Below are 25,707 nucleotides of genomic sequence, written 5' to 3'. Positions count from 1 at the left end.
TTCTGGCTATAAAACTGAATTAGTAAGAAGAGAGTTCAACCTGCCACAGCTTATTGCAGGGATATTTTCCGTTTCATTTTATTGCTCTTTGAGGATTTGATTTCTCGTTATGATAATACAGTTAATTAGTTGTGATGTCTCCCTAACACCAAGCCACAGTCACTGTTTTGCTTTTATGAATGTTAAACTGGTGCAGTGAAGCAGTGGAGGAAAAAAACCACAAAGGATGCATATGCCCTTTATTTAAATTGTGTGCACCTGTATTTGACAGACATTGACATTAAGTAAGCTCTGAGATGACTGATAATCATGTTAGCATGCTCTTAAAAACTTAATCCTCTTGAGCCAAGAATTGAATGTTATGGCTGGAGGTTTGTCACTGATGGGTTTGCTTTGTTTCATGATGGCGCGTTTCATCGTATAGGTTTGCTAAAGGATGCTGAGGCTGGGTTGTGTCGCTGTGCTTGCATCGCTGGGGTTCAGGCACAGAGCAACGCAGGTCTCGTGTTTCAGCAAAGGCACCTGTTCGTCTTTGATCCCGGGGATCCTGACCAGCAAAACTTCAAGTGGTTTTAATATATGAACAAGTGCCTATACATCAGTTTCGCCATGGCAACTGTTCATAGCCCATGATGAATATGACCGTTTAAAGTAGCTAAACTGAGTGAAAGAAAAGGATATGCTACTTTGTATCTAAGTTGGGGTAAAGCCTACAGACTGGCAAGTAAAATAAGCTCTTTGAAAGTGCTAATGGTGAGGAGTCTTAAATCAGATGCAGGTGTCCTTTCCCCTCTCCCTGGTCGCCTGTAACAGCCTTCTTCCTTCTGATTAGCCTTTGGGCAGCAGCGTGGTTTTGAGTTACCATAAACTTCTTGTCATACTGTACCTGATACACTGAGAGTTAATAATCTAGGTAATTTCAAATTTATTTCTTTTGTGTTGGTACTCTTTAAAAAAAATTATCAAGGTATATGCATTGTTTCAGTGTAGATTAAGAAAAATACCTACTGCTTTCTTTAGCACAACCCTCTTTCTCAAGCCACTCTTTTCCCTGGTGTTTCCTGCAGGTGTTCCGCAAGGATCTCATTAGTGCCATGAAACTACCAGATTCTCACCATGTCAACCCTGATGAATATTATATCTTTGCGGACACGTGGAAACAAGAATGGGAGAAAGGGGTTCAAGTTCCAGCCAGTCCAGAAACTATTCCACAGCCTTCTCTCAGGTAATGGCGATCAGACACAGATCACGTGCACAAAACGTCAACTTAGAGAAGATGGTCTCTCAAAAATAGGTTGTCTAAATGCAGTCAGCTTTTCTGTGTTATTATATTTAAATCTCCAATGCAGCAGCCTTCAGGCATGTTCTTAAACCGAACAAGTACCAATTTGGAAAACATTTCTGTGGCATTTCAGTCCAGATCTGGTTCTGTCTGTACACTGTTATAGTATCTACACTGTGAGTTTAAAAAGGGGATCTTTTTTCCTGAGTCACACGGTGCTATGGATTAAAATCTGTTTTCTCATTTGAGTATGGCGAGTTTAATAAATTAAAAATAAACCCAAATCTTACATATGTTACTTGTTACTTCCCTATAAGGCATGATGATACAGAGCAGTAGGCATGCAGTAGTTACTGATACCTGATAAAGTTACTCACTTGTTCGTATAATTTAATTTTGGTTATTGTTGGCAAAGCTTTAACCCTCTCTGCCTTCTCTCGCCACAAATAGCTGCTTAACATTATGGAAGTTCAGTGATCTCAGTTTCAGGAGATAGATAAATAACCTTTTGTTCTCTCACACTGTGCTTAGACTAGGAAAACATAATATGGTAGTCCTGCAACCCTTCCTGGTGGAAACAGAGTGTGTTTCAACATAGAAATGTTATTGCCAGCGTGGTCTTCGAGACGAAGATAAATGAATTGTCCAGTGAAAGCGCTGATGCCAGCATAATTTAATTTCCACTGGGGCTATTGTCAGTACCAAGTTATTAAAAATAAATATATTGCATCTCATACCAGCAGTATTACATTAGAGGAAAAAATTGCTATAGATTTGGCTGGACCAGAGAAAAGAAAAGCTCACAAGGGAACGGGAGGAAAAAATGAGCAAGGTAAAGGGGGAGGAAGAATGGCATAAGAACGTTGTTTGTGCTACATTGACAACCCACGTTGTCCAGTAAGAATTATGTGGGATACTGCTTGACTGCTGCCTGCTCCTTCTTTACTCCTGTTGCCTTATTTCCCACAGCTTTTCCTTTCTCCTTGTCCTGTGGAGGGTTAGCTCTAGAAAGTGTGCAGAGCGGCTCATGCATGGCACTGTTCCATCCAGTCGCTCCCTGGCTTCCTTTCACATGCAAGGCCTCTTGCATTGAATTCAGAGAAAGATTGACTTTATCTAGCTAAGGTCAGTCTTTCCATTCCCATAGGCTAGTTTACTAATCAAATGCTGTTTTATCTCTTAAAATAATTGAAAGATTGAAAACACCAGTATTTTTCTCCCTTGCTTCCTGGATGATTTTTAGCTGGTTTTTCCCCTTTACATTTTTGCTTGGCATCAGAATGGTTCTTACATAACAAAAATAATACATTTGTAACGTGGATAAAGTGTCACTTACAAAATAAGGATAGACTGTTTATCCCAAATGAAGAGCAAGCATTTCTCCACACACACACACACACTGCAGTAGAATAAATTAAGCTTTCGTGAAAATGATGGTATTTTCAAGAAATCAGTTGGCAAGATTTCCTTCTATCATTTGAGAAGAATATAGAACAAAAATTGTAGGGGTTTTTGTGCATAATACTTTCTGTGGGTTTCAAAAACACTTGCATCATTACACTAGTAGCATTTGTTAAATTGAAAATTATATGCACAGGCTTACATTTTAAAAAGGATTCTGTATACGTAGCAAACCTTAGCACATTTTGTGTGAAGAAATGACATTTACAGAATCCTGTCTCCCTAGCCTGGCTACACTTACGGGCTAGTTTAAAATCTGTGAAACACTAGGTTTCTTTGCACTTACAGCAAATATTTCATGTGTTTCAAGGATGGGTCTTAAAAAGCTGTAATTCTCTATTTCTTTTTTTACTTTCACTCTAGGGTTGTAGCAGAAAAGGTGAAAGAAGTACTGTATACACGACCTAGGAAATACATCCACTGTTCCAGCCAAGAGCCCACAGAACCAGGTTACATCAACATTTTGGAACTGGCAGAATCTGTGTGTCGCTATGACTTGGATGACATGGACATCTTTTGGCTTCAGGAGCTAAATGAAGAGCTTACAGAAATGGGTAATTTCACAACACATTCTAATTTTAAAAGCAGCAGTTAATTTCTGCTGTTTGAGTTGTAGTCTGCTGTGTGAGATCTCTTAAAGATCGCGGAATGAGAATTGAATGGAAATGCTAAGAAAAACAGGAGGGTAAAAATGCTTAAAATAATTACTTGCTCGATCGGTTAATGTTTTATATGTTACCTGTTGTGCCTAAAAACTTATTCACATCCAAAATCATGTGCAACTTCTGCAGTCTGAGGCAGGAGAGAAAAAGCCCATACCAGGTGCAATTAATTTTAGGACTTCAAAAGTTAAAAATTTTGTGTAGGAAAAGCAGATGTTTCCATGTCTTAAACTTGAACATATTATTGCTACAAATTCAGAGTTCTGAGGAGCTTGCGTGCTGGGTTCTTAAAAGAGTAATTAAGTTTCACACATGTTAGCCCGTTTAAAATCAGCGAAGTAAACTTCCTTTTTTCCATGCAAGTTATGGGTATAGAGGGCTATGAGGGGGACTGAGCTATGGAAAATAATCTTGGAATTATCACTGGAATAACTGAGTTGTGGTGGAATAGCCTGTGTGGCTGGCATTCTTCCATGGATGATTGCAGGTCCTTTAGGAAGGACAAGTGGGCAAAAGAGGGAGATACTTGTCATCTCCTGGATTTGCTGTTCACAAACAAGGAAGAACCTGTAGGGATGTGATTATCGATGGCAGCATTGGCTGTAGTAGCTATGAAATAGTGGTGACTGAGATCCTGAGGGGAGTGAGGAAAGGAAGTAGCCTTCTCGTCCTGGACTTTAGGAGAGCGGGTTTCTACTTATTTGGGTAACTGGGAGGTGGGATCTGGTAGGCAGCTCTGAAGAGTGGAACTGCTGAAGAGAGCTAGCCCCTGACATTAAGGACAGTCTCCTCCAAGCACAAGAAAGATCCATCCGGACATTCAGGAAAACAAGTGGGTGTGTCAGGAGACCGGCTTGGTGAAGGAAGGAACTCATGACTGAGCTCCAGTGCCAAAGGATGTATGTCAGGGGTAGAAGCAAGGACAAGCTTCACAGGGATGCTGTTAGCAAAACCAGAGCTTTTCTGGGGGCAGATCTCCATCCATGGACATTTTCAAGATCTGACTAGACATATCTCTTGAGCAACAGCCTTGTCCAGGTTCACTGTTGACTCTGCTTGGAGCCAGGGATTAGGCTGGAGCCCTCTGAAGGTCCCTTCCCACCGGAATGGTTCTGTAATGCTTTTAATTCAGGGAGTGAGAAAATACTCAGGCATCGGAGAGAACAGTTTAATAGCAGAAGACGCTTTTTATCAGCAGTCATTTATCTTTTCCATCTCCCTGTTTAACGGTTGCAACAAGGAATTCAAATTAGTAGCCATATTCTTGTGCATAGTCCAGCAGTTAAACTGTTAGCCTCTGATATTAATACTACATGAATATCCCAACCTTTGAAGGTCTGAGTAAATAGTGAATTATGGGCAGCAGCAGCATTTTTGACTGAGGATTTTGAGAGGATGCAGTTTGGGAATTTCTTGTAGCTGTGACCATAGTAGAGTTTCTTATGCAGTGTATGTCCTGAAGCTGCAAGCTGAGGACCACCTTTTTAAGTGGTTCTGCTTATGCTAAGTTTGATTAGTGGTAAGTGTATATAGCATGTGTAGTGTTCAAGTGAACAGACAGTATGGATTGCCAACAGTATATTTATCTACTATTTTTTTAAAAAAAACCAACAAAACAATAAAAGCACTTTTCATATCCATCGTGCTGATCACTCTAGTAGTGTACTGGATGGTACTGGGTGGTGGCAACTTCTGTATCTGTCGTGGTTTAACCCCAGTTGGCAACTGAGCACCACGCAGCCACTCGCTCACCCCCCCCCCCCCAGTGGGATGGGGGAGAGGATCGGAAGGGTAAGAGTGAGAAAACTCGTGGGTTGAGATAAAAACAGTTTAATAGGTAGAGCAACAGTCACGCACGCAAGCAAAGCAAAACAAAGGAATTCATTCACTACTTCCCATGGGCAGGCAGGGGTTCAGCCATCTCCAGGAAAGCAGGGCTCCCTCACGCGTAACAGTTACTTGGGAAGACAACCAGCACCACTCCAAACGTCCCCTCCTTCCTTCTTCTTCCCCCAGCTTTTATACTGAGCATGATGTCACGTGGTATGGAATGTCACACGGTATGGAATATCCCATTGGCCAGTTTGGGTCGGCTGTCCTGGCTGTGCCCCCTCCCAGCTTCTTGTGTCCCTCCAGCCTTCTCAGTTGGTAGAGCATGGGAAGTTGGAAAGTCCTTGACTAGTATAAACACTACCTAGCAATAACCGAAAACATCAATGTGTTATCAACATTGTTCTCACCCTAAATCCAAAACACAGCACTGTACCAGCTACTAGGAAGGAAATTAACTCTGTCCCTGCTGAAACCAGGACAGTATCTTTATAAGTTCTAAAGTGTTCTTGATGAGTTTTATTTCCTAGGGAGTTAGTCTTCAGGAGAACATTGTGTGTAATTTTCAAGGAACATTGTGTGTTAATTTTGGATGTCATTAGTGTTTCTTAAAGTGATGGAGGAGGAGGGAGGGTTGTATGGGAGCAATATGTATGGGAGACAGAAACTGCTGTCTGTCTTTTATGCTGTAGTGTTTTCTTCAAGGAGCAGTCTTGTGTTTTATATACAACTTAAACTTTTACGCCAGTAGTAGTTCTTGTATTTATAAGATAACGCTACAATTAGCCAGTGAGTGAAAAAGGTTTTATATTTTTATTTTATTTTTTTATTTTTAGTATGTGTCTACTGTGTCTACTGCTTTAGTTGCTAGAAGTTGTCCTTCTCTCTTCCTGCATCTCGAACTCGGTCAGAGGCACCTGACTGTCCTGTAATTCCCCTTCCCTATTCTTTGTTGCAGGTTGCGGGCCCCTGGATGAAAACACAATGGAAAAGACAATTGAAGTGCTGGAACGGCACTGTCATGAGAACATGAATCACGCTATTGAGACTGAAGAAGGATTGGGTATTGAATATGATGAAGACGTCATCTGTGATGTGTGCCGGTCCCCTGACAGTGAAGATGGGAATGACATGGTGTTTTGTGACAAGTGTAATATCTGTGTCCATCAGGTTAGTGCCTGCAGAAATGTTGACGCTGTCCTGTGTTCTTAGTTTACCGTGGCAAGTGTGGAATTTGAACTAGTATTAAATGTTAATTTGGAGGGCTTTGATTTTCTAGGCATGAAGAGTGGTACAATACTAAGTTGAATTTTTGTACCCTGACAGTTGCAGTAGATTAAGTGGCCTAGCATGGTAAATATGTGGACGTCTACAGTCTAATAGGAACATGAAGTGTGTTCTTGGGACTTGCAAGTACTTTTTCTGTGACCATAAACAATTTTTCCGCTATTATTAAACCTGCTTTTGAAGATAGACAGAGCAGGAAATGCTGGCTTGCCCTACATGTGAAGAATCTAAAGATCATTTGTTTGAGAGCTGGGGTTTTTCCTCCTTGACTGTCTAGTTAATTGGCCAGATGCAGGCTGTCCAAATTTAGCTATCTGAAACCACATGTAGGCACTTTAACAGACTGATCTTTTATAGAAGGCACAAGCACCTGCAATAACCGTGCTCTCAGTCTGAACATTGCTCACGTTTATAGCATTTCAGATGTAGCCAAGACTTTACACTGACTGAGCTCAGCGTAGTCAGGCAGAGGTATCCTTAGAGTCAAAAAAGGGATATGAATCCTGTGGTTTCCGTGTGTCCTGTTCTGGAAGGGGTTTTTGCTATGAATTGAAAAGAGACTAAGAAGGTTTTTTTTTAAAATGTATTTTTGTACCGACTGCAAGTAATACTCGGAAAACGTATCTGGCTGAAAAAGGACCTGTCATCTCCCTGCTCACAGTGGGCTGGCTTCCAGCCCGGCTGCTTTTCTGATCTGATTCACTGCGTGAAGCAGCCACGTGAGCCTGAGTGCCAGTAACACGGCCAGTGACAGGAATACGGCCAGCAGCTGGGCCGCCTGCTTCAGCCCCTGCTTGTGCCTGTTCAAAAGTAATGATGAATTTGCAGTCGGAGGCTTGTGGTTGCCTGCTGACAGCTGAGCTTGAGCTGGTGACCTGCTGCCTCCTTCCTCCTGACCCTTCCCCATTCTGGACCTGCCTGAAACAAACTGGGGAGTGTGTCTGGGCTAGAGCTAATCCTAACAAAAACAACAAAAAAACCATTCTGTTTTTAATCTGGATCGGCCCTGGTTCACCACATAGCCTCAGGTCTGTTTGCTTGTCATCACACAGTTTGGAGGTGGGGGGTAGGAGGAGTGCGAGAGATTTCCTCCTTCATGGTGTCCTCTCGTGGCAGCTCCAAGACACTGTGAAATTACTGGTTTAGTAGTCTAGGCCTCCTCCACTCATTAGTTGGATTAAATTAGAAAATAGTTTCAGTCCATTTCCAACCACCTAAATGTGATCTTAGGTGTAATGCCTCTTCTGCATTAATAATAGAAAGAATGCTGGTGGGAGCGTGCCACATAAGAGGGAAAAAAAACACTTGTAAAATTTAGATTACAGCTCCCCCTGTTGGGTTTTTACAACGGTCATCACATCAAAATAGCGTTTAGGTTAGTCAGGCTTGGTGTTTCCATAAAGCAGGATTTAATTCAGGAAAGTCCCCATCTCTACAGGCCTGATATAAATGTGCAATGTTTTATGATACCGCTTCATATTAAATACTGAGATCTTATAATCAGAAGGCTGGGAAGGCAAGTGTGGGAATTTTATACTAGATTTGAATCTGAAAGACTGGTTACAGGTAATGATCCTGTTCTGTTGAGGCTTTCAATGTTACTGTTCCCAGAGACGGTGTTAGGAATGGTGGGATTTCCTCTGAAAGCCATCCTTTTGATAAAGCTTTTATCTGGAACAGCTGAGTGGAATTAGACCTTGGTGGCAGCCAAGGGTTTCAGATACACTCAGCTTTAATATGCGTGTATGTATGTACAGCAGGATATATCTAGGTACACGTGTAGTTAGCCATTAAGAACTGCTAGGAATTAGAATCAGAAAGCAGACTAATTTTTTTCTTTTTCCGCTTTGTTTTTAATTCTCAAACCTAGCAAAACTTAAGAAATTTCTCATTTTCTGAGGGGTTAAGTGCAATACTCGGGAAATAGGCATAAAACCCAGCACCTCATAATTTCAGTATATGCCATAATTTTTGTTGCAATGTCATATAAATATTTAAAGTAACAAACAATTCACAGAACTGTAACCAGAAAGGTAATTTAATATTGCAGGAAACGGTCTTCAGTCAAACAGCTCATATCCCTTCACATCTAAACAGAATTATGTTAGAGTATACAGTTATTAGTGGTAGGAAATGGTGATTTTAAAAAGGGTTAGATGCAGAAGCTAATTTAAAGAAATGTCTACGTTTTTTGCTTCAGAAATTTAAAAGTCGCTAAAAGGAAAGATGAAGGTTCTTAACACCAGTGGTGGCGTGCTGTCACAATGGGTATGTTTTACACTATAAACAAATAATACCAGCACACATTTTAAAAAGAAACCGGCATAAAAAGACTTTGCTTTAGAAGCTGTTTATCTCTTTGATCACTTGACTTGTTTTAAGGTAAAGAAATTAGAGAAGGATTAAATAAAGGCCAAACTGTGCCTTTAGTATTTGAAAGATTTGGTCCATATGAATTTTAATGCTTGTGTGTGAAATCATATCAGCTCAATGATCTCAATACCTGTTTTCCTCCAAGGCATGCTATGGGATCTTAAAAGTACCCGAAGGGAGCTGGCTGTGTCGCACCTGCGTCCTGGGAATACATCCTCAGTGTCTCCTGTGTCCCAAAAGAGGAGGTGCCATGAAAGCTACTAGGACGGGGACCAAGTGGGCACATGTGAGCTGTGCTTTATGGATTCCAGAGGTAAAAATTTCTGCCTGCCTCTTTTGTATCGTAGACTCTTCTCTGTCCTCCTCCTTCTCATTCCCTCTTCTGCCTTTTTATGTTCTCATGATTTAAGGTGTCTGTCTGGCTTAATACCAGACTTTATTCTGATGAGTCTGCACAGTCTGTGGGGACTGGGAGAGAGTCCAGTTTATGTTTCATTAATTAATCACTTTGTTCCCTCCATTTACTCAGCAGTCACTTCTCGGTGTCATTATGGTATCTGAGTGACCTGCTAGAAAGGGTTACTGATGTAAGCTAGTGTTCACTGTACAACTGCAGCTTCATTGTCTCTCTTATTTTCTGATTAATTTGTGTGCTCAGTTAGGTGTATAATTTGCATGCATATATCCACTCTCTCCCCCCACCCCCCTCAAAAAAAAAAAAAAAAAAGAACCCCTCCTATTGCATTATTTGTGTAGGATGGACTCTAAGATTTGTAGTTAAGGGGTTTTTTGAACGAAATTTTTTCTAAATGGTGGGGAGATGAGGCTTTTTATCTACTATGTTATATTTTATAAGTAAAGGCTTTTTTGGTACATCTGTGCATACATAATGGAGAGTTTAATAATGAAGCTTTACACTTATTCATCTATTTTGAATCAAGTTTAACATCACATTATAATTCTGTAAATCAGAATGTGCACTCGTGTATAGGTGGGGTTTGTGTTTAACTTTGTACTTGGAATACTTCTGTTTTCCTTCTGGTAAGATCCACAGATCCATTACGGTGGGTGGTTTAATGTGAGGTGGTAGCCAGATCTGTCAGCACCATGACATTAGGGGGATGGATGCCTTATTTTCTGAACCTACTGCTCCCCAGCACAGCCAGGCCTCACGTTTGCAAAACTTTGAGGAAGACGTTAAGATTCTGGGTATTTTTTTTAACATAGCAACCAGATGCAATGTGTAATTCCTCGCTCTGTCTCAGGCATATATCTGTTTTTCAGGGAGGTTATCTTTGCAGTTGCACTTTTCTTTCAGGCTTGCTTGTAGTTCCTGGCATCTCTTCCACCTTTAAGGAGAGAGGAGTTGAGAAAAAAATAAAAGATTTATTTTAAAATTTAAAAAAAAAAAAAAAATCTCCTGACCTTTCCTCCTGTACTTACGAAGTGTCTTGGCTGGAAGCTCTCCTGGCTCTGAGGAGACTGGTTTTCCTAAGAGATCCTTTCTGCATGTGGTTGCCTTGATGGTCTCGCCAGCAGAAGAAGAACTGGCAGGTTTGGGAAGCAGGTGATGGCAGGGCAGGAAGCACACGCTGCCTTCCCGCCTGCCCACCTCCCTCCAACTGAGGGAGAGAAGCTGCCGGGGGAGCACCCAGGTGGGAGAGCTCAAATCCGGCTGCTCCCACAACCCATTTGGTGGCTCCAGGCCTCTCCAGGCCTCAGGCACCTCATCCCCTCCACACCAATGCCAAGTGTGTCAAGGTATAGCAAGGAGGTGACACCTGCCAGTAGGGGCAGGAAATGCCTCTTGGATCCATCCTCTCTCTCTGTCTCCTGCATTGTCACTTGTAAAACAATTCAGTCACTGGAGAAACCAGAGAAACCTTTGGGAATCTCTGCTAAAATGGCAGGTCAGTTCCTGTCTGGAGTCACTGTGGCCTTACGTGCTGCGGGGGCCAAGAAAAATGCAGAGTTTGAAAACCTGGGGATGGATACTTTGGGGGGGAATGTGTATTCTCGTATACCTATTTTTCTTCTCCCCAAGATAGTAGCACACTAGAACTTCCCAAAAAGAAACAGATGAATTATAAAGTCACTGCCATTTCCTCTTGTGGCCCTAATAAAATGGAGCAAGGCAGAATGCAGAGAGGAATGGGCTATAAACATGTCTGTGCCTTGTGGTAAAAGGTTCGAAGAGAGGGACTTCATGAGTCACCAAGTATAGGCTAGCATTGTTGCAGGTAATTGCACCAGGTATTTTCCTTCATTAACTCATTCACCACTGTCTTAAAATGTTTTTTCTTCCCTCCCTTGTGAGCTAATGCTGTCAAAAGGCTTTCTTGACCCTCACTTGACTGATTGGGATGTTTGAAGGTTTTTACTTTCCAAAGTGTACCTATTGTTGGTTTATATCTTTTTATTCTTCTGCCTTTATTGTCTTTTACTGTAAATGTGTAGTCTATTTCATGTTTTCTTAAAAGACATTCTTTTAACAAAATAAAAAAAAAGGAAACACCGAGACCAGAAAACTTACACCGAGTGTTTTGAAATTCAAGGTCCTTCTCTGCCTTAGATAACCCATTATAGTTACGTCCTCCTTCAATCAATGTGGTGTTAGCTGAAGCAGAAAGTTATTTTTCCTTGCTACAACTGGAAGGATATCAAATTGACTATCCTTAGCTGCTGTTGTGTGTGGCTGTGCCCCAGCCACTGGGCTGCCCTTCCCAGCCACCAACGCATCTAGATCATTGTGCACTCATGCAGCTGCTGGTGGCAGGTTAGCAGAGGACGGCAGGGTGACAACTGAGATGGCAGCTCATGTGCATAACAGTTGCAGAGAAGAGGCTTCAACAGCCCATTGTCTTCACTCTCTCCCACTCTTAAAACTTCTTCAGAGTACAGCAGTCAAAATGTAACCTGACACAAAGTGAAGAAATAAGGGAGAAAAAAGCTACATGTTACGGCAGATGTATCATTTCTGCCTTGGGATGGGAGGAATGAAAAGGTTGGCGTCTCCGCTCTCTGGATCCTTCATGAGCAGCGAAGTTCAAACAGACTTTGCCTTGACTCCTCTCTTTGAATATCAGAAACATGCAGGCAGCATGAGGCCAGTATAAATAAATTGCACCTGACTCTGTAAGCACCTCTTTGTACTTTTACAAAGTGGGGTAATATAAACAGGCAGCGTTACAAGCTGAATGGACAGCATTTCCAACATAAATGTTTCCTGACCTTATGAGTCCTCTCTGGGGAAGTAGCAGGGAGAGCATTAAAAGGGGCAGAGAGGGACAGGGAGACGGTCTGTGTAGATTCCCAGCTCCTGCTGGGAAGCATGGTGGAAAGCTGGTATTACTCAGTCTCCAGAAAAATTCACTGAAGATTCTGGTTTCTTTTTGAAAGGAATATAGACAACCTGACAAGTTGATATAATCCCTTAATTCCCAAAGGAAGTCTTGCCTTTTAGTGTAGTGGTAACTGGGATGAGAATTGCAGTCAATCTTTGTACAGTATTGTTTCAGAAATACTTGTGCAACTTGTAACCAGCTCTGTTTTGAGCAAGGTCAAGTTAGGTTGATGAAAGGCTCTTTCATTGTGGAAGCAAAAAAGCTGCATTTGATGATGTTTAAGAGTGCTGGACGTGATTTTGTGGAACCATTCAAGTGTTTCAGGGACAGCTTTGTCACTTACCCACCAATTTATAGGAAGGCCAAACAGATTAAATTGTTTGTCATCTCTACCTGATGAGGGCATCACATATTGCCTGCCTATTCTCCTTCTTGTCTGGTAAAAACTGGACCCTCTCTGTCCTAATGAAGACTTCTGGAAATGCCATGCAGCAGGTTGACCTCAGTATATTCCAGAAGATATGGCTTGCAGTTGGGGGACCAGAGGGTGAAGTACTATAACAAATATAAATCTTATTAGAGTCAATTTATATCATTAATTCATGAACTGCTGATCAACTTTTTTAAATGTGGAAATGATGAACCAACTCATCTCTTGCAAAGCTGTTTTTTCTACCTACTTAAATGATCCTTAGAGCAATGCAATGATAAGGAGAGAGTAGCAAAAATACCCAGTTTGAGCATAGCAACTATGACTCTCGGACTTGATTGACTTAGCACTGCTATATTTGGATAAGTCTACCTCACAGAGGAGGTCTGCTGAAACAACACCTTTTCTTCTCAGGGATTAAGCAGGTTTTAAAACGAATATGTGCATCAAGTGATTGTTGATGTACCCCAAAAGGGAAGCTAGAAAATTCAGTTTAGGCTACTGGCTCTTGTAAAGTCAACGGTTTAATTATCACATGTTAAACTAATTCATATAACCTGGATTTCCATAGGAGAGTCTTATTATGGAGGTAATCTATGAAAACTACTGTAGCATAATGCTCTTAAAGCTTTCTAGGAAAAAAAATTGCTGTTCAAATCTCAACCTTAACTGATTTCTTAAGGAATCAGCTTTATTCTGGCCTCACAGTGCCACAGAGCATGAGCTAGGAACCTTCTTCCTTTGAATTCTTAGATCTGACCCCTTTGAGAAGAGGCCCCTATCCCACCACTGGAAATACAGGTCTGCTCTGTTCAGGTGAATTGTTCACAGAAAGTGTGGAGATGTTTCTAGCTAGAATCAGCATTGTATTTCTGGTTCAGGCAGGTAGCCCTCCAAAGCACACAACTGCTAAATCCAAAAAGTGCTATGTAAGCATCAAAATCCAAGCTTTTGGAGACTGGCATTCTTGGGACAGAACAATTGTGTCGCTGAAATCTTCTGCCATGTGCCATTCTCATACTGGCCCAGCTCTGCATGTTGGTCATTCAGAGCTGGCCAACTTTCTGTTTCAGCCCTTGGATGAAGCCTGTCTGTCAGGAGTGGCTCAGGGATGCCTACAGAGATAATTTATGTCTGTTTTGGTGTTCAAATTATGGAAGACAGTCCTTGTCTCCCAGTATGGACAACAGGCAGCTGAGAAATTTCTATCACAGTGGATATGTGGACGTTAGTATAACAAAGAACAGGAAAAGGTATCCTGTGCTTATCTGAATTTTTTTCTTTCTTTTAGTATTAATATCCATAATCTGGTCTACCAGAGACAAATGGATCATGCAGACTAAGTATGTGAAAACTGGCACAAGAGAATATGCCATGCTTTGTAGTAAGAGAAGTTTGTTGTATTCTTTCTCAAATTATACTTCATACAATCTGTAGTTAGGAAAGTGTATTAGAATCACCTCTTGCATTAGGAGCACTCAGTGGAGAGGCAGAGCTGGGAAGCAACGCTTTCCCTGGCTGCTGACTGATAGATCTGGTTCTGCCCCAAACTGTGAGCTGTCAGAAGTAGCTATTGTAGCAGATCTGTGGATCTTAAAGAAGGAACTTTTCAGGTAAGTATGAGTAAGTGTTCCTATTTTGTTCATAGTAGCTTGTATTTTGGTACTTTTTAAGTTAGACCTGTTAAAGCAGCACAGAAAAAAAACCAGAATGGAAAGGAAATAAACTTAAGCATAATTTACTGTGGTCTCTCAACTGGTTCATAACAAGGCACGCTGTAGATGCCTCAAATGTTTTGGAAAATTGCAACTTCTAGCCACCAGGTTAAACTAGTAGTATTCCACAATATTGTTTTCATGTGGGATCTTTTAGGGTCCCTGGCTAAGAAGTATGAGCACATGGAGATCTCACAGCGCGATAAATGTGTGGTCATATTTCTTCTTCTGGTATTACTGGAGAGCTTGTTTTTATTGCCTTGATAACTGCTTTCCATGCTGTTTTTTTGTTTACAGGTTAGTATTGCTTGCCCAGAAAGGATGGAGCCAATCACAAAGGTGTCTCACATTCCACCAAGTCGATGGGCTCTAGTGTGTAGTTTATGCAAACTGAAAACTGGTGCTTGCATTCAGGTACGTACTTGTCCTGCAGTAACTCTTGAGTCTGTGTGAGAAGGGCAATTTCAGTTTTGCATTTTGTTCTTCCTGTGTTCAGAGATGCTTTACAATGCAGATGACCACTGGATAGATGGCTACTTCTTCATAGCTTTTTGCTATCAAATTAGTTCACTAGCACAGAGATTTAGGAGTTAGTCTGAGTTGCCTTCTTTTGAGTAAGGTTAAGATGTGTAAGGACTGCTACTATGTGGGTCAGAGATGGATAGAAAGGTCCTTCCGTTGAACACTGTTCACAAATGAGAAAATACTAAATCGGGTGACACCAACTTCAGAGAGATCAACAGGTATTTTTAAGAATGCTTAGGAAATATGTTTTTGTAGGGATGGACTTTTATGTAATTAAGATAATTCTGTCCTTTTTTCTGGTTTGTTGCTGTTAGTGATTGAGGTTTTTTGTTTTCTTTTGTCTGTAGTGCTCTGTGAAAAGCTGTATCACTGCCTTTCATGTCACCTGTGCCTTTGAGCATAGCTTAGAGATGAAGACTATCCTGGATGACGGGGATGAGGTCAAGTTCAAGTCATATTGTCTAAAGCACAGCAAGAACAAACAAAATTCGCTGCCTGACATTGATGAGCACCCCAAGAGCGTGTCAGACCAGAAGCAAACAGAGAGCGAGAAAACCAGTTTGCGAGCCCAGAAACTCCGAGAGCTGGAAGAAGAGTTTTACTCACTAGTTAAAGTGGAGGATGTTGCAGCAGAGCTGGGCCTTCCTAAACTTGCTGTAGACTTCATCTACAATTACTGGAAATTAAAGCGAAAAAGTAACTTTAACAAACCATTGTTTCCTCCCAAGGAGGATGAAGAAAATGGCTTGGTGCAGCCAAAGGAAGATAGCATTCATACTCGCATGAGGATGTTCATGCATTTGAGGCAGGACCTAGAGAGGGTAAGAGCTTAACTGGTAAAGTTCTGAAAAACTGTTTGCAGGTGAGGAAGGTCTTTGTTCATGGACAAAAGTAGGAATGGGGGAAGCACAGGGAGGTGATTATTAAAAAAAAAAAAAAAAAAAAAAAATAGTAAGGCCTTCAACTCCAGTCTTTTGGTGTGCTGCATTGCCTGCTGCAGAAACTTTCAGGAACTGTCCCTTCTCAGTCTAGTGAGAGATCCAATGTGAAAGGAGTGCTTCCTGACCTGCTTAGAGGTTATTCCTTTATGTATTTTAAGATGCATGTTTCTATGCACAATGGACATATTTGCTAATTGACTCTTTGATTTCAACTTCAATTGAGTAAATGTTTAAAAAAATTGAGTAAATTTATTTGACCCAGCTGTAGTAGTTGCTAGTGGTACAGATTCAATAACAAAAAATGTTTCGTTATTAAACGAAAGCAAGTGCAAACAGCGAAGGAATGGGGCGGGCTTTACAAGTTCTTATCTTCCACCTTCTGTCTTGGGACGGAGGGACTCTTGATTTGTACTTAAAAAGGTGTTTTGTAATGGTTATAATAGAATGGTAAATATTAGCCAATTCTGGGTTTGGAAAAATCAGTTTGCATAGGTAAAGCAGTAAGTATTCTTTGGTGAGTGTGCATTAAGCTTTTGGAGAATCCTAAAAATATATTAAAGCAGAGCTTCTCACCCTCATGGTTTGAAGGCAAGTAGGTGAAGTCCTAGATGGTTAACTTCCACGGTGACTTTATGGCTCTGCACACACAGAAGAATGCTGGCCTGTACTCATACCACTTCCCGTGACATCTGAGCCAGGAGTCTTACCTCTCTTCCTGGCCAGCATGCTGGTGTCAGCTAGTCCCAGGTAGCGGGCAGGCTGAATCGCTTGTTGCTGTCTTGACTTAGATGCTTTCACTGCACGTAGCTGCCTTAGGTGCTACGGTTGGTTGGCGGTCTGAAAATAACCCACTGAGCCTACCACTGCTTGTGGCTTTACTGAGAAGGAGGAAAAGGAAATTATCTTTTTATCAGTAGCTAGGTGGGCTCTTATCAGATTGCCAGCTAGCTGGTAGTTTGAAAAGATGGAGTCCTTCAGCAAAATTCAGAGCAGGAATTTATTAGGAAGGCATATGTAGTGCCTTTTTCCAGCAGCTGATGGGAGAGGAAGCCAGGCTTGTTACCACTCGGAGGCTGCCCATTAGATTGGCCCGTTAGCTAGTGATCACCTGCAGTTTTCAAGTGCTAAGAGATAGGCAGTGAATGTAAAAAAAGGTAACAAAATAAAGTAGGTGTACTAAATGTGATATGGAGACGAGACATTGGAGAAGAGGGGAAGGGAAAACAGAAGAGAGAAAATAGTGTTGTAAGAAAAGGGAAAACCATATTGGGAAGAGAAGAGCATGAAAATACAGGGAGATGAGTGTCGGAGCTGAGATTTGTGCTTGTCAGTCTAACTGTTGTCTTGAATCTAGTCATAATCAAGCTCAGACCTCCTTTTCCAGGAGCACTTTGGATACGGATCCTTATTTTTAAAAAAATCCATAACATGGCTTGAATGGAGGGTTGGGATTTTGGTGTATGGGTTTCTGGTTGTTTTTTTTTTTCTTTCTTTCAAGAAACCATTTCAAGCTTTTCCTTTTTCTTGACAAGTGGTTGATTTGCATCAAATTTTGTTAAAATTGATGTACTTATTTTGAGTGGAGGTACGTAACAACCCCATGCAACGCTACAGGCTTGGGGAAGAGTGGCTGGAAAGCTTCCTGGCGGAAAAGGACCTGGGGGTGCTGGTCGACAGCCGGCTGAACATGAGCCGGCAGTGTGCCCAGGCGGCCAAGAAGGCCAATGGCATCCTGGCCTGTATCAGAACTAGTGTGGCCAGCAGGACTAGGGAAGTGATCGTGCCCCTGTACTCGGCCCTGGTGAGGCTGCACCTCGAATACTGTGTTCAGTTTTGGGCCCCTCACTACAAGAAGGACGTTGAGATGTTGGAGCGTGTCCAGAGAAGGGCAACGAGGCTGGTGAGGGGTCTGGAGAACAAGTCTTCTGAGGAGCGGCTGAGGGAACTGGGGTTGTTTAGCCTGGAGAAAAGGAGGCTGAGGGGAGACCTCATCGCTCTCTACAACTCCCTGAAAGGAGGTTGTAGCGAGGTGGGTGTTGGTCTCTTCTCCCAAGTAACTGGCGAAAGGACGAGAGGAAATGGCCTCAAGTTGCTCCAGGGGAGGTTTAGTTTGGACATGAGGAAAAATGTCTTTACTGAAAGAGTGGTTAAACATTGGAACAGGCTGCCCAGGGAAGTGGTGGAGTCCCCATCCCTGGGGATAATTAAAAAAAGACATGTAGATGAAGTGCTTAGGGACATGGTTTAGTGGTGGACTTGGCAGTGTTAGGTTACGGTTGGACTTGATGACCTTAAAGGTCTTTTCCAACCTAAATGATTCTATGATTCTATACTTCGTACTTTGAAACAGCTGTCTCAAAGTTTCTGAACTTCCTGTGCCATGAGATTTTTCTGCGTTCATGTCTTGGGATGAAAATAAATTTGGGAATCTTGGAATTTCCTTTCTGGGGAGAGAGGTTCCAGTTCTGAACAGATGGAGTTGAGTGCTGGGGGAATTATATTTGGCAAATATCTTTCAACCAGCCCCTACACTGTTTCTGTGTTCTGAAATCTCTTTTAAGTGTTTATCAAGAACTTTCAGTGCCCCTTCCCGTTCTCATTACATTAGGTAGAAATATTGCTGTTAACTCAAATAGTGAAAGTAGAATTATGTGGAACCGAATCATAGAATCACAGAATGGTTGGGGTTTGCAGGGACCTTCAAAGATTACCTAGTCCAACCCCCTGCCATGGGCAGGGACATCTTCCACTAGACCAGGTTGCTCAAAGCCCCATCCAACCTGGCCTTGAACACTTCCAGGCATGGGGCATCTGCAGACTTCTCTGGGCAACCTGTTCCAGTGTCTCACCGCCCTCATTGTAAAAAATGTCTTCCTTATGCCCAATCTAAACCTACCCTATTTCAGTTTAAAACCATTGCCCCTTGTCCTGTCACTACAGGCCCTGGTCTCTCTCTGTCTTTCTTATAATCCCCTTTCATAAAATGAAAGGCCGCAATAAGGTCTCCCTGGAGCCTTCTCTTCTCCAGGCTGAACAACCCCAACTCTCTCAGCCTGTCCTCAGAGGAGAGGTGTTCCAACCCCCTGATCATCTTCGTGGCCCTCCTCTGGACCCGCTCCAACAGGTCCGTGTCCTTCTTATGCTGAGGGCTCCAGAGCCGGATGCAGTACTCCAGGTGGGGTCTCACCAGAGCAGAGTAGAGGGGCAGAATCACCTCCCTCGACCTGCTGGCCACGCTTCTTTTGATGCAGCCCAGGGTATGATTGGCCTTCTGGGCTGCGAGCGCACATTGCTGGCTCACGTCCAGCTTTTCATCCACCAGTACCCCCAAGTCCTTCTCGGCAGGGCTGCTCTCAAATCCATTCATCCCCCATGAATGGATGATGCACTGATCCTGGGGTTTGCCCCAACCCAGGTGCAGGACCTTGCACTTGGCCTTGTTAAACTTCATGAGTCAATGCAATGGAGTCGGAAAATAAACTGCTAAATGGGTCAGCCAAAATGTGTACATTGCACAGGAAGCCAGTGTGTTCTTTTAGAGGTGATCTACATGTTAGTTTTGGTCCAAACAGGCCGGCTTTCTTGGGTAGCTTTGTAAAAACTATTACTCTATAGTGTTGCAATAATTTTAGGGGAAACAAACATAGTGTAGCTGTTAAAAATCATTCTGTGAAACACTTTGCAGGGAAATTCTGGGAGAATCCAGTACTGTCTGCAGTAACATCCCCAGCATTGTACATAGTGGAAGCAGGCTTACAGACAAGCAAGTCTTAGAAATTACTTACTTTTCTTTTGACTGGAATTTTGTGTTCGCTCACTGTTCCTATAGATGAGAATATATTTTGCTGTCTTGCAGAATATATTCAAGGCATTCATTAAAGTGGCAATGAAAAAAATCCAGGTTATTTTTTTAATTCATAGTTACGTATGTTCAGTAACATTCACAAGAACTTTGCCAAGGGGTTTTGCACGTAATGTTGTTTTAATTCTGTTGTTGATGCACTTTTTAAACTATATCAGGATTTATTTTCTTATTGCCTATTAAGTCTCCTGTTATTCTTCCGTAGGTGAGAAATCTCTGCTATATGGTAAGCAGGAGAGAGAAACTGAAGTTGTCTCACAGTAAAGTACATGAACAGGTCTTCAATTTGCAGGTCCAGCTCATTAATCAGGAAATTGCTGCAGGTAATCTTATAAATGTAAAATATTTACAAATTCTGTCTGTATTTAAACTAAAAAATGTGTTCTCCTTATGTTCCTTCTTAGTGGTTTTAACATTGTAAATCTGCCTTTAAAAACTTTCAAGTACACACTCAACGAAAGTAGCAACATACACAAAATGCTTTAATCTCTTAAAATATTGACTTGGATATGTCTTTATTTTATGGCCGTTTGTGGTATATGCCTATTACTTATCAATCACTATGGCATCCAGATAGCAGAAACGAGCTGGTGGTGCTCTCTAGGTTTTCGCTTCCTTGGCTGCTGTTTTATGGTCCTGTTTCCCCACAGCAAGCTCTGCGCTGCTGCCTGGCTCTCCAGCTGAGAAGGTTTTTTGCTTGCTGTCAGTCGTTGGTTCCTTCAGGCGAAAGAGAAGAGTGACTAATAGGAATCACTGTTGTTCTCGTGTTGCCTTGCATGCTTGATGAACAGCGCAGAGAGGCATTTCTTAGCCTGCCATCTGCAGTTCCTCTCCTTCCTTCAAAAAGAGCTTAAGTACTCTCATTTTTAATAGTGAATAGTAACTGCGTAGGAATGCTGATGTACCAAAATCCACTCTGCCCTTCATTTTTATAGCGACCTTCTTGAAATAAGGAACACAACATTTAGAAAGAGGAAGAATATATATTATGGTGCAATTACTTTTTTTTTTTTAATAGGGAAGGCAGCTATTTCTTCAATGTGAAATTAAAATCCCTCTGCTCTTTCAAGATACATATTATGTTTTTCATGACCAATTTAGAGTGAAGTCTTCATGCTTTTTTCTCTACCCTTGAAACATGGATAGGTTTCATTAGTACTGACAAGGTGGTGTTTTTAAACTGTTTTAGATCAGACTAGTATTTTGTGGAAGCAGCAGTACTCTAAAGCACTTTGGTTTTGTGTAAATGCATTTTATTAGAAATGCCTACTAAATTTGTTTTATGTCTTTACAAATACAAGTGCCTTTTTAATGCTTATTAGAATAGCTTGACAGCTACTTTGCAATGGTGCTGTATGTGTATAATACCGTAAAGACTAATATATTGGGTTGAAAAGACTTCTAAAACGTAGAGAATTTTATAATACAAAGTAGAGAGTTGAACTAAGTCCAGATTGAAACTCAGTTTGAAGCATTGTTTTTTCTCCATCCAAAACTGAATATGAACCTTTTTTATAGCTGCTTTGGAACTACTTCAGTCATATCTCAAAACTGGCTCAGTTCACTGGCTTAAAGCCCTGTAAAAAGGGCACATTGTTGTTTTTAATGGAAATGCTAAAATGCTTACCTAAATTCTGAAACGGTGGATAATTTGGAACAGTTTTCTTTATCCCAACTTCTCTTTAATGTCCTAAAACAATTTCACACTAATTGTTTGCAAATGCCTCTTACTGTTGAATGACCTTCTAATGGACTATAAAACTTGTTACAGATAACAGAACGACTACCCTCTTTTAAAAAAAGCCTTTTTTTTTCTTCTGCCCCTTGTCTCTTTCTTCTGTAGGCCATACCCTGACAAGTGCACTAGAGAACACACTGTTCTACCCACCTCCCAGGATCACCCTGAAGTTAAAAATGCCCAAATCAGCACTAGGAGATTGCAAAAATAACTCACTGAAGCCTGGCAACAGACCGCTTTCTCCTGACAACAACAGCACTGTTTACAGCAAACGGAGCGTGCCGATGTCAAAGGAATCGTTTGAAATTAAAGCAAAATCTTACTCCAGGTATCAGCATGACAGCAGAAGTAACGGGTTGCTGGCAGGGATTGGCAAGCCTCGGGGCGAGGGGAAGGATTCCGGCCCCATGCAGATGCCGGAGTTTCACCGGGGCCAGCCGTCCGGGAAGCCCTTAGCACTCCAGGCTGCTTTGCACGGACAGGCTTCCATTGGGAACGGGCGGGTGCAGCAGGAGAACTCGAGGCTGGCGGCCAAGTCCAACGGTCTGATGGGCAGGGCTGGAGACGTGAGCCAGAGAGACAGCTCTAGCCAGACGCCCTACGAACAAGAGTCCGTGCTCACGGCTCACTTGGCCAGCCAGAGCGGTTTCAGAAAATCCACCATAGAACATTTTAGTCGGTCCTTTAAAGAGGCTACCAACAGCCTGGTGAGGACCACGGAAGATCTCCGGTGCTGTGAAAAGCCAACGAGAAGACTTGCAACAAAAGATCGCTTGTGGAGCAAGCAGACGCTTGAAGGTGCTCCGTACCAGGACAACGACGGGTACTGTCCTGACTTAGAGCTGAGTGACTCTGAAGCAGAAAGTGATGAAAACAAAGAGCAAGTGAGGCTAAGACGAAGTAGCTCAGAGAGAGAAAGCCCAAGTAAGGACTTTGGAAGAGATTGTCACAATAGAAACAAAAAGAATATGATTTCTCACAGTTCGGTACAAAGGTGATTAGAAGCCCCCACGGGGTAACTCAGCCTTTATGTATTCCAGTGTACCAGTGCAAAGCTCAGCATCAAAAGGTTCCAGAAGATAGTCCAGGACCTACGTTAGGAAGAGTTGCAGTAGGGGATGGGGGGAGGGGAGAGAAATCAGAGCAGTTTTGTTCAACTGTGAATTGGCTTGCAGTCTTTGCAAGGTCAGCTGCGTTGTTGCAAAGTCATGTGGAAATCGATGTGTTTTATTAGCGGGTAACATCTGGGAGAGCACGAAGCGGTTAACCTTTGCGTAAATTCAGGAAACTGCTTCCCCCTTGCCAGCTTACGCGCGAGGCAACGTGTTCATGTTATGTCGATCTTGTGGTGGTGGACAGGTATTGAAGAAGTCCTTGCATTGCTCTGATGTGTCGCAAGAGACTGCAAACGGAGACACTGAAACTGCATTCTTACGGCACCTGCAGTATGGCTTTGATCCAGCAACGCACTTGCGGGTGTGTTGGGAAGTTAAGCATGTGAAAAGTCCTGCTGGTTTCCCCCGGGAACGTTTGTGCTCAGATCTCCGAGCGCATGCCGGTGTGCTCTGCTGGATCAGGCCCAAAGTGACTACTAAGTGACGATCCTCTTCTGCAGGAGGCTCTGAACTGCAGTGGCGTTTGCAGGCTCCTTGCGGAGGTTGGAAGCAGGCGTCGCTGGCGCTGCCAAACTCGCTGACCTCTAGACGTGCCCCCGTTCCCTGCTCTTGCTGAAGGTTGTGTTTCTCTTCACAATAATTTGCTTATTTTGTAAATATACAACTTCTAGTACTTCAGTTTTTTTTTAATCTCTGTACATAGTTGCTTGTTGTGGGATGCACTTGTAAATATTTTACCCAGCTAACAAGTACAGATGGCTAATTTTGTGGATAGTGTTTACAAAAGTAGATGTACTACTTCAAAGAAAAATGCTATTTGACACTTAAATTTAGGCAATCACCGGTGATGCCAGGTTCCTCTTGAAACTGAGATTTCACGTCCAGAGGTGTTTGTACCTGGTATTTTTAAAATAAGCTGAATTAGAAATAATTTTGTCTGAACTCTTTGCAGGCACAAATTTTCAACCCTCGTTGCCTGAATACAGGCGTAGGAGCCTTATTTCTGGCATCTAGGTCTGTAAAATTTTAGCCAGTCGTCATTTGGAGTATGTTTTGTTGGGGGTTTTTAATTGCTGAAAATTTATTATCTTATTAAGCTGCTTTTCAACCTCTGGATCAGTTGCTGTTTCCCAAACTAACACTTTTTTGTGTGTCCTTTAAAATTAGCAGTTGTTAAGTAGTGATTAAATTTCAGCCGGTACCCAGGAAGCGAGAAGGGAGGGGAATCCTTTTCTGTTCGTTTCAGTGACAGGGGATTTTTGTTTGAATGCAAACAAACTTCATGTTTTCCAGATGGTGGTGTGTTGATCAACAAAGTAACTGCACTGTTTTTCTCTGAAATGCTGTACATTTCATAAATATGCAACATCCTCTGTCCCCATATCACTGGCTGAAACGGGCCGTAGGTTGTCCAGGGCACGTCATACGGCTCCTTTCTGCCGAGGGTTCATTTTGTCTAGAAACAAAAGGTGTTCCCCACCCAGCGTGAAGATGACTATGCAGAATCCAAACCACCACCTGTTTTTCTTCACAATCTTAATTTATTGCTTTTAGCTTGGGAAATGGCAATGACATTTTTGGATTTGTTTTAAACTTTGAAATCTCCCTAGTTGCAATAGGACTAGCAGCTCAGGGGCTGGAGGACTTTTCAGTAGTGAAATAAAAAAAAAGTATACTTGGCAATTCTGCTCTGTTTGCTTCATGCATCTTAATTTTTTTTTTTCCACTTCTTGATTTTATGTATATTTGTGTAATTGATCTTTCTAGAGCTGTATCTTCAAAATTATTTCTTTTGGTGTAAATACGCAGTAGCATTTTAGGTTTCCACATATTTTATTTTGATGGGAAATGCTTTGTGTTCTAAGCCATGGGTCATTCAGAATAAGTAAACAAATGTCTGTTCATTTGTATTCCGGTTCTGATTCTCTTAGTTCTCCTTCGATATTTATTAGTAATCCTCTCTCGCTGGCCATGAAATTTTATGAAGCTTGTATTGGGAACACTTATCTGGGAGGTCAGCAAAGCGTTCATGTTATTTTGTGGCCGGAAGCCTATGACAGAAGGGAGGGAAAATGGTGCTTCAGCAAAACTCAGTGTTTCTGCTCTTCTGGGGTTATTAATTCAGTTGTTTCCAGTCTGGGCAATGGTTTTGCTAATTTTTACATGATTTTAATAGATATATGAAGGAGCCCTTGGTTATGTAGTTCTCAAGTATTGTCCCTAAAGTGCATTTGCTAGTTTTTATTGTGTGTTCGGTGGCTAACTGTTTGAAGTATTACCTCTTAACCTTATTTGTCAATTTTTTTTGTGTGTTTTTGCATTTTGTTTTATATATATAAATATATATATATATTCAATTTTCCAAGATGGACTCGGTCTTTTTCAGATGTCCCCTTTTTACAAGTACTTTTTCATTAAATTATGAAACTGCTAACAGTATTTTCATTTGTTGTGATTTATTCAGGGCTTTACCCTCTGTGTCTGGCAAGTTGTTAAACTCATCAGTCTAACAGCAGTACTGTGTCCATCAGGAGTAAATTATTTCTGCAGAGTTGGCAATACTTTAACAAGTTGAAGTGTCGAGGAAAACCTTTCCCCTTCAGCCTCCCAAAAAAGAGTCGCTGAACAATAATTTGCTGTGTATAGCAAATGGTCCTAGCCTGGGTTTTGTTTCTGCCTAGCTGAGCAAATGTAACAGACCATTTGCTGCCCTGGCCTCACTTTTTAATATATTTGCTTATGCCTTAATATGACTGGTTTTCCCTGGTTGGACAAATTGAGTTACAGAGGAAGAGCCGTAGCCAGGCCTTCTGTCTCATCCCTCTTCTTGTACACTCGCACACACGCACAAATGAATACTTAACAGCCAGCTACTGCCGCGTGCGTGCAAAGGACGGATCAGTGCAAGCAAGTTCCCAGGTTGATGTTTTATGTCGGTTTTGCGTGACCTGTTGCTGTAGTTCCCCCTGCTCCCACAGGCCGGTGCTGTGATACACCTTGCCGGCAGAGAGGAGCTCCTCCCTGTGCCAGAGCAGGGGAGAAGGCAAAAAGGAGGAGGAAGATGCAGAGAGAGAAAGGAGCAGGTGTAGCTGCACAACCGATCCGATAGCGTCCCTCCTGCTCCGATCGGCTCGGTAGCTGG

At 42.0% G+C, this 25,707-nt stretch overlaps 1 protein-coding gene across 1 annotated transcript in view; it reads left to right on the top strand.

The window, feature by feature from the left end:
• JADE3 (jade family PHD finger 3) overlaps positions 1-22,909 on the top strand; it is a 33,912-nt gene extending 11,003 nt beyond the window's left edge. Inside the window, exons 3-10 of the mRNA XM_009331303.1 lie at positions 1,068-1,225; positions 3,107-3,297; positions 6,194-6,405; positions 9,041-9,208; positions 14,682-14,798; positions 15,257-15,730; positions 19,918-20,035; positions 21,556-22,909. Of these exons, the coding sequence (XP_009329578.1) occupies positions 1,068-1,225; positions 3,107-3,297; positions 6,194-6,405; positions 9,041-9,208; positions 14,682-14,798; positions 15,257-15,730; positions 19,918-20,035; positions 21,556-22,448 (2,331 nt within the window). The 3' untranslated portion in view covers positions 22,449-22,909. The remainder of the gene's footprint in view (positions 1-1,067; positions 1,226-3,106; positions 3,298-6,193; positions 6,406-9,040; positions 9,209-14,681; positions 14,799-15,256; positions 15,731-19,917; positions 20,036-21,555) is intronic.
• Positions 22,910-25,707: the final 2,798 nt, after the last annotated feature.

Source organism: Pygoscelis adeliae, unplaced genomic scaffold, assembly GCF_000699105.1.
Source record: "Pygoscelis adeliae isolate BGI_AS28 unplaced genomic scaffold, ASM69910v1 Scaffold149, whole genome shotgun sequence".
Taxonomy (NCBI): Eukaryota; Metazoa; Chordata; class Aves; order Sphenisciformes; family Spheniscidae; genus Pygoscelis; species Pygoscelis adeliae.
Note: the sequence above shows the minus strand (reverse complement) of the source record. Positions and strands in the feature narration are given on the sequence as shown.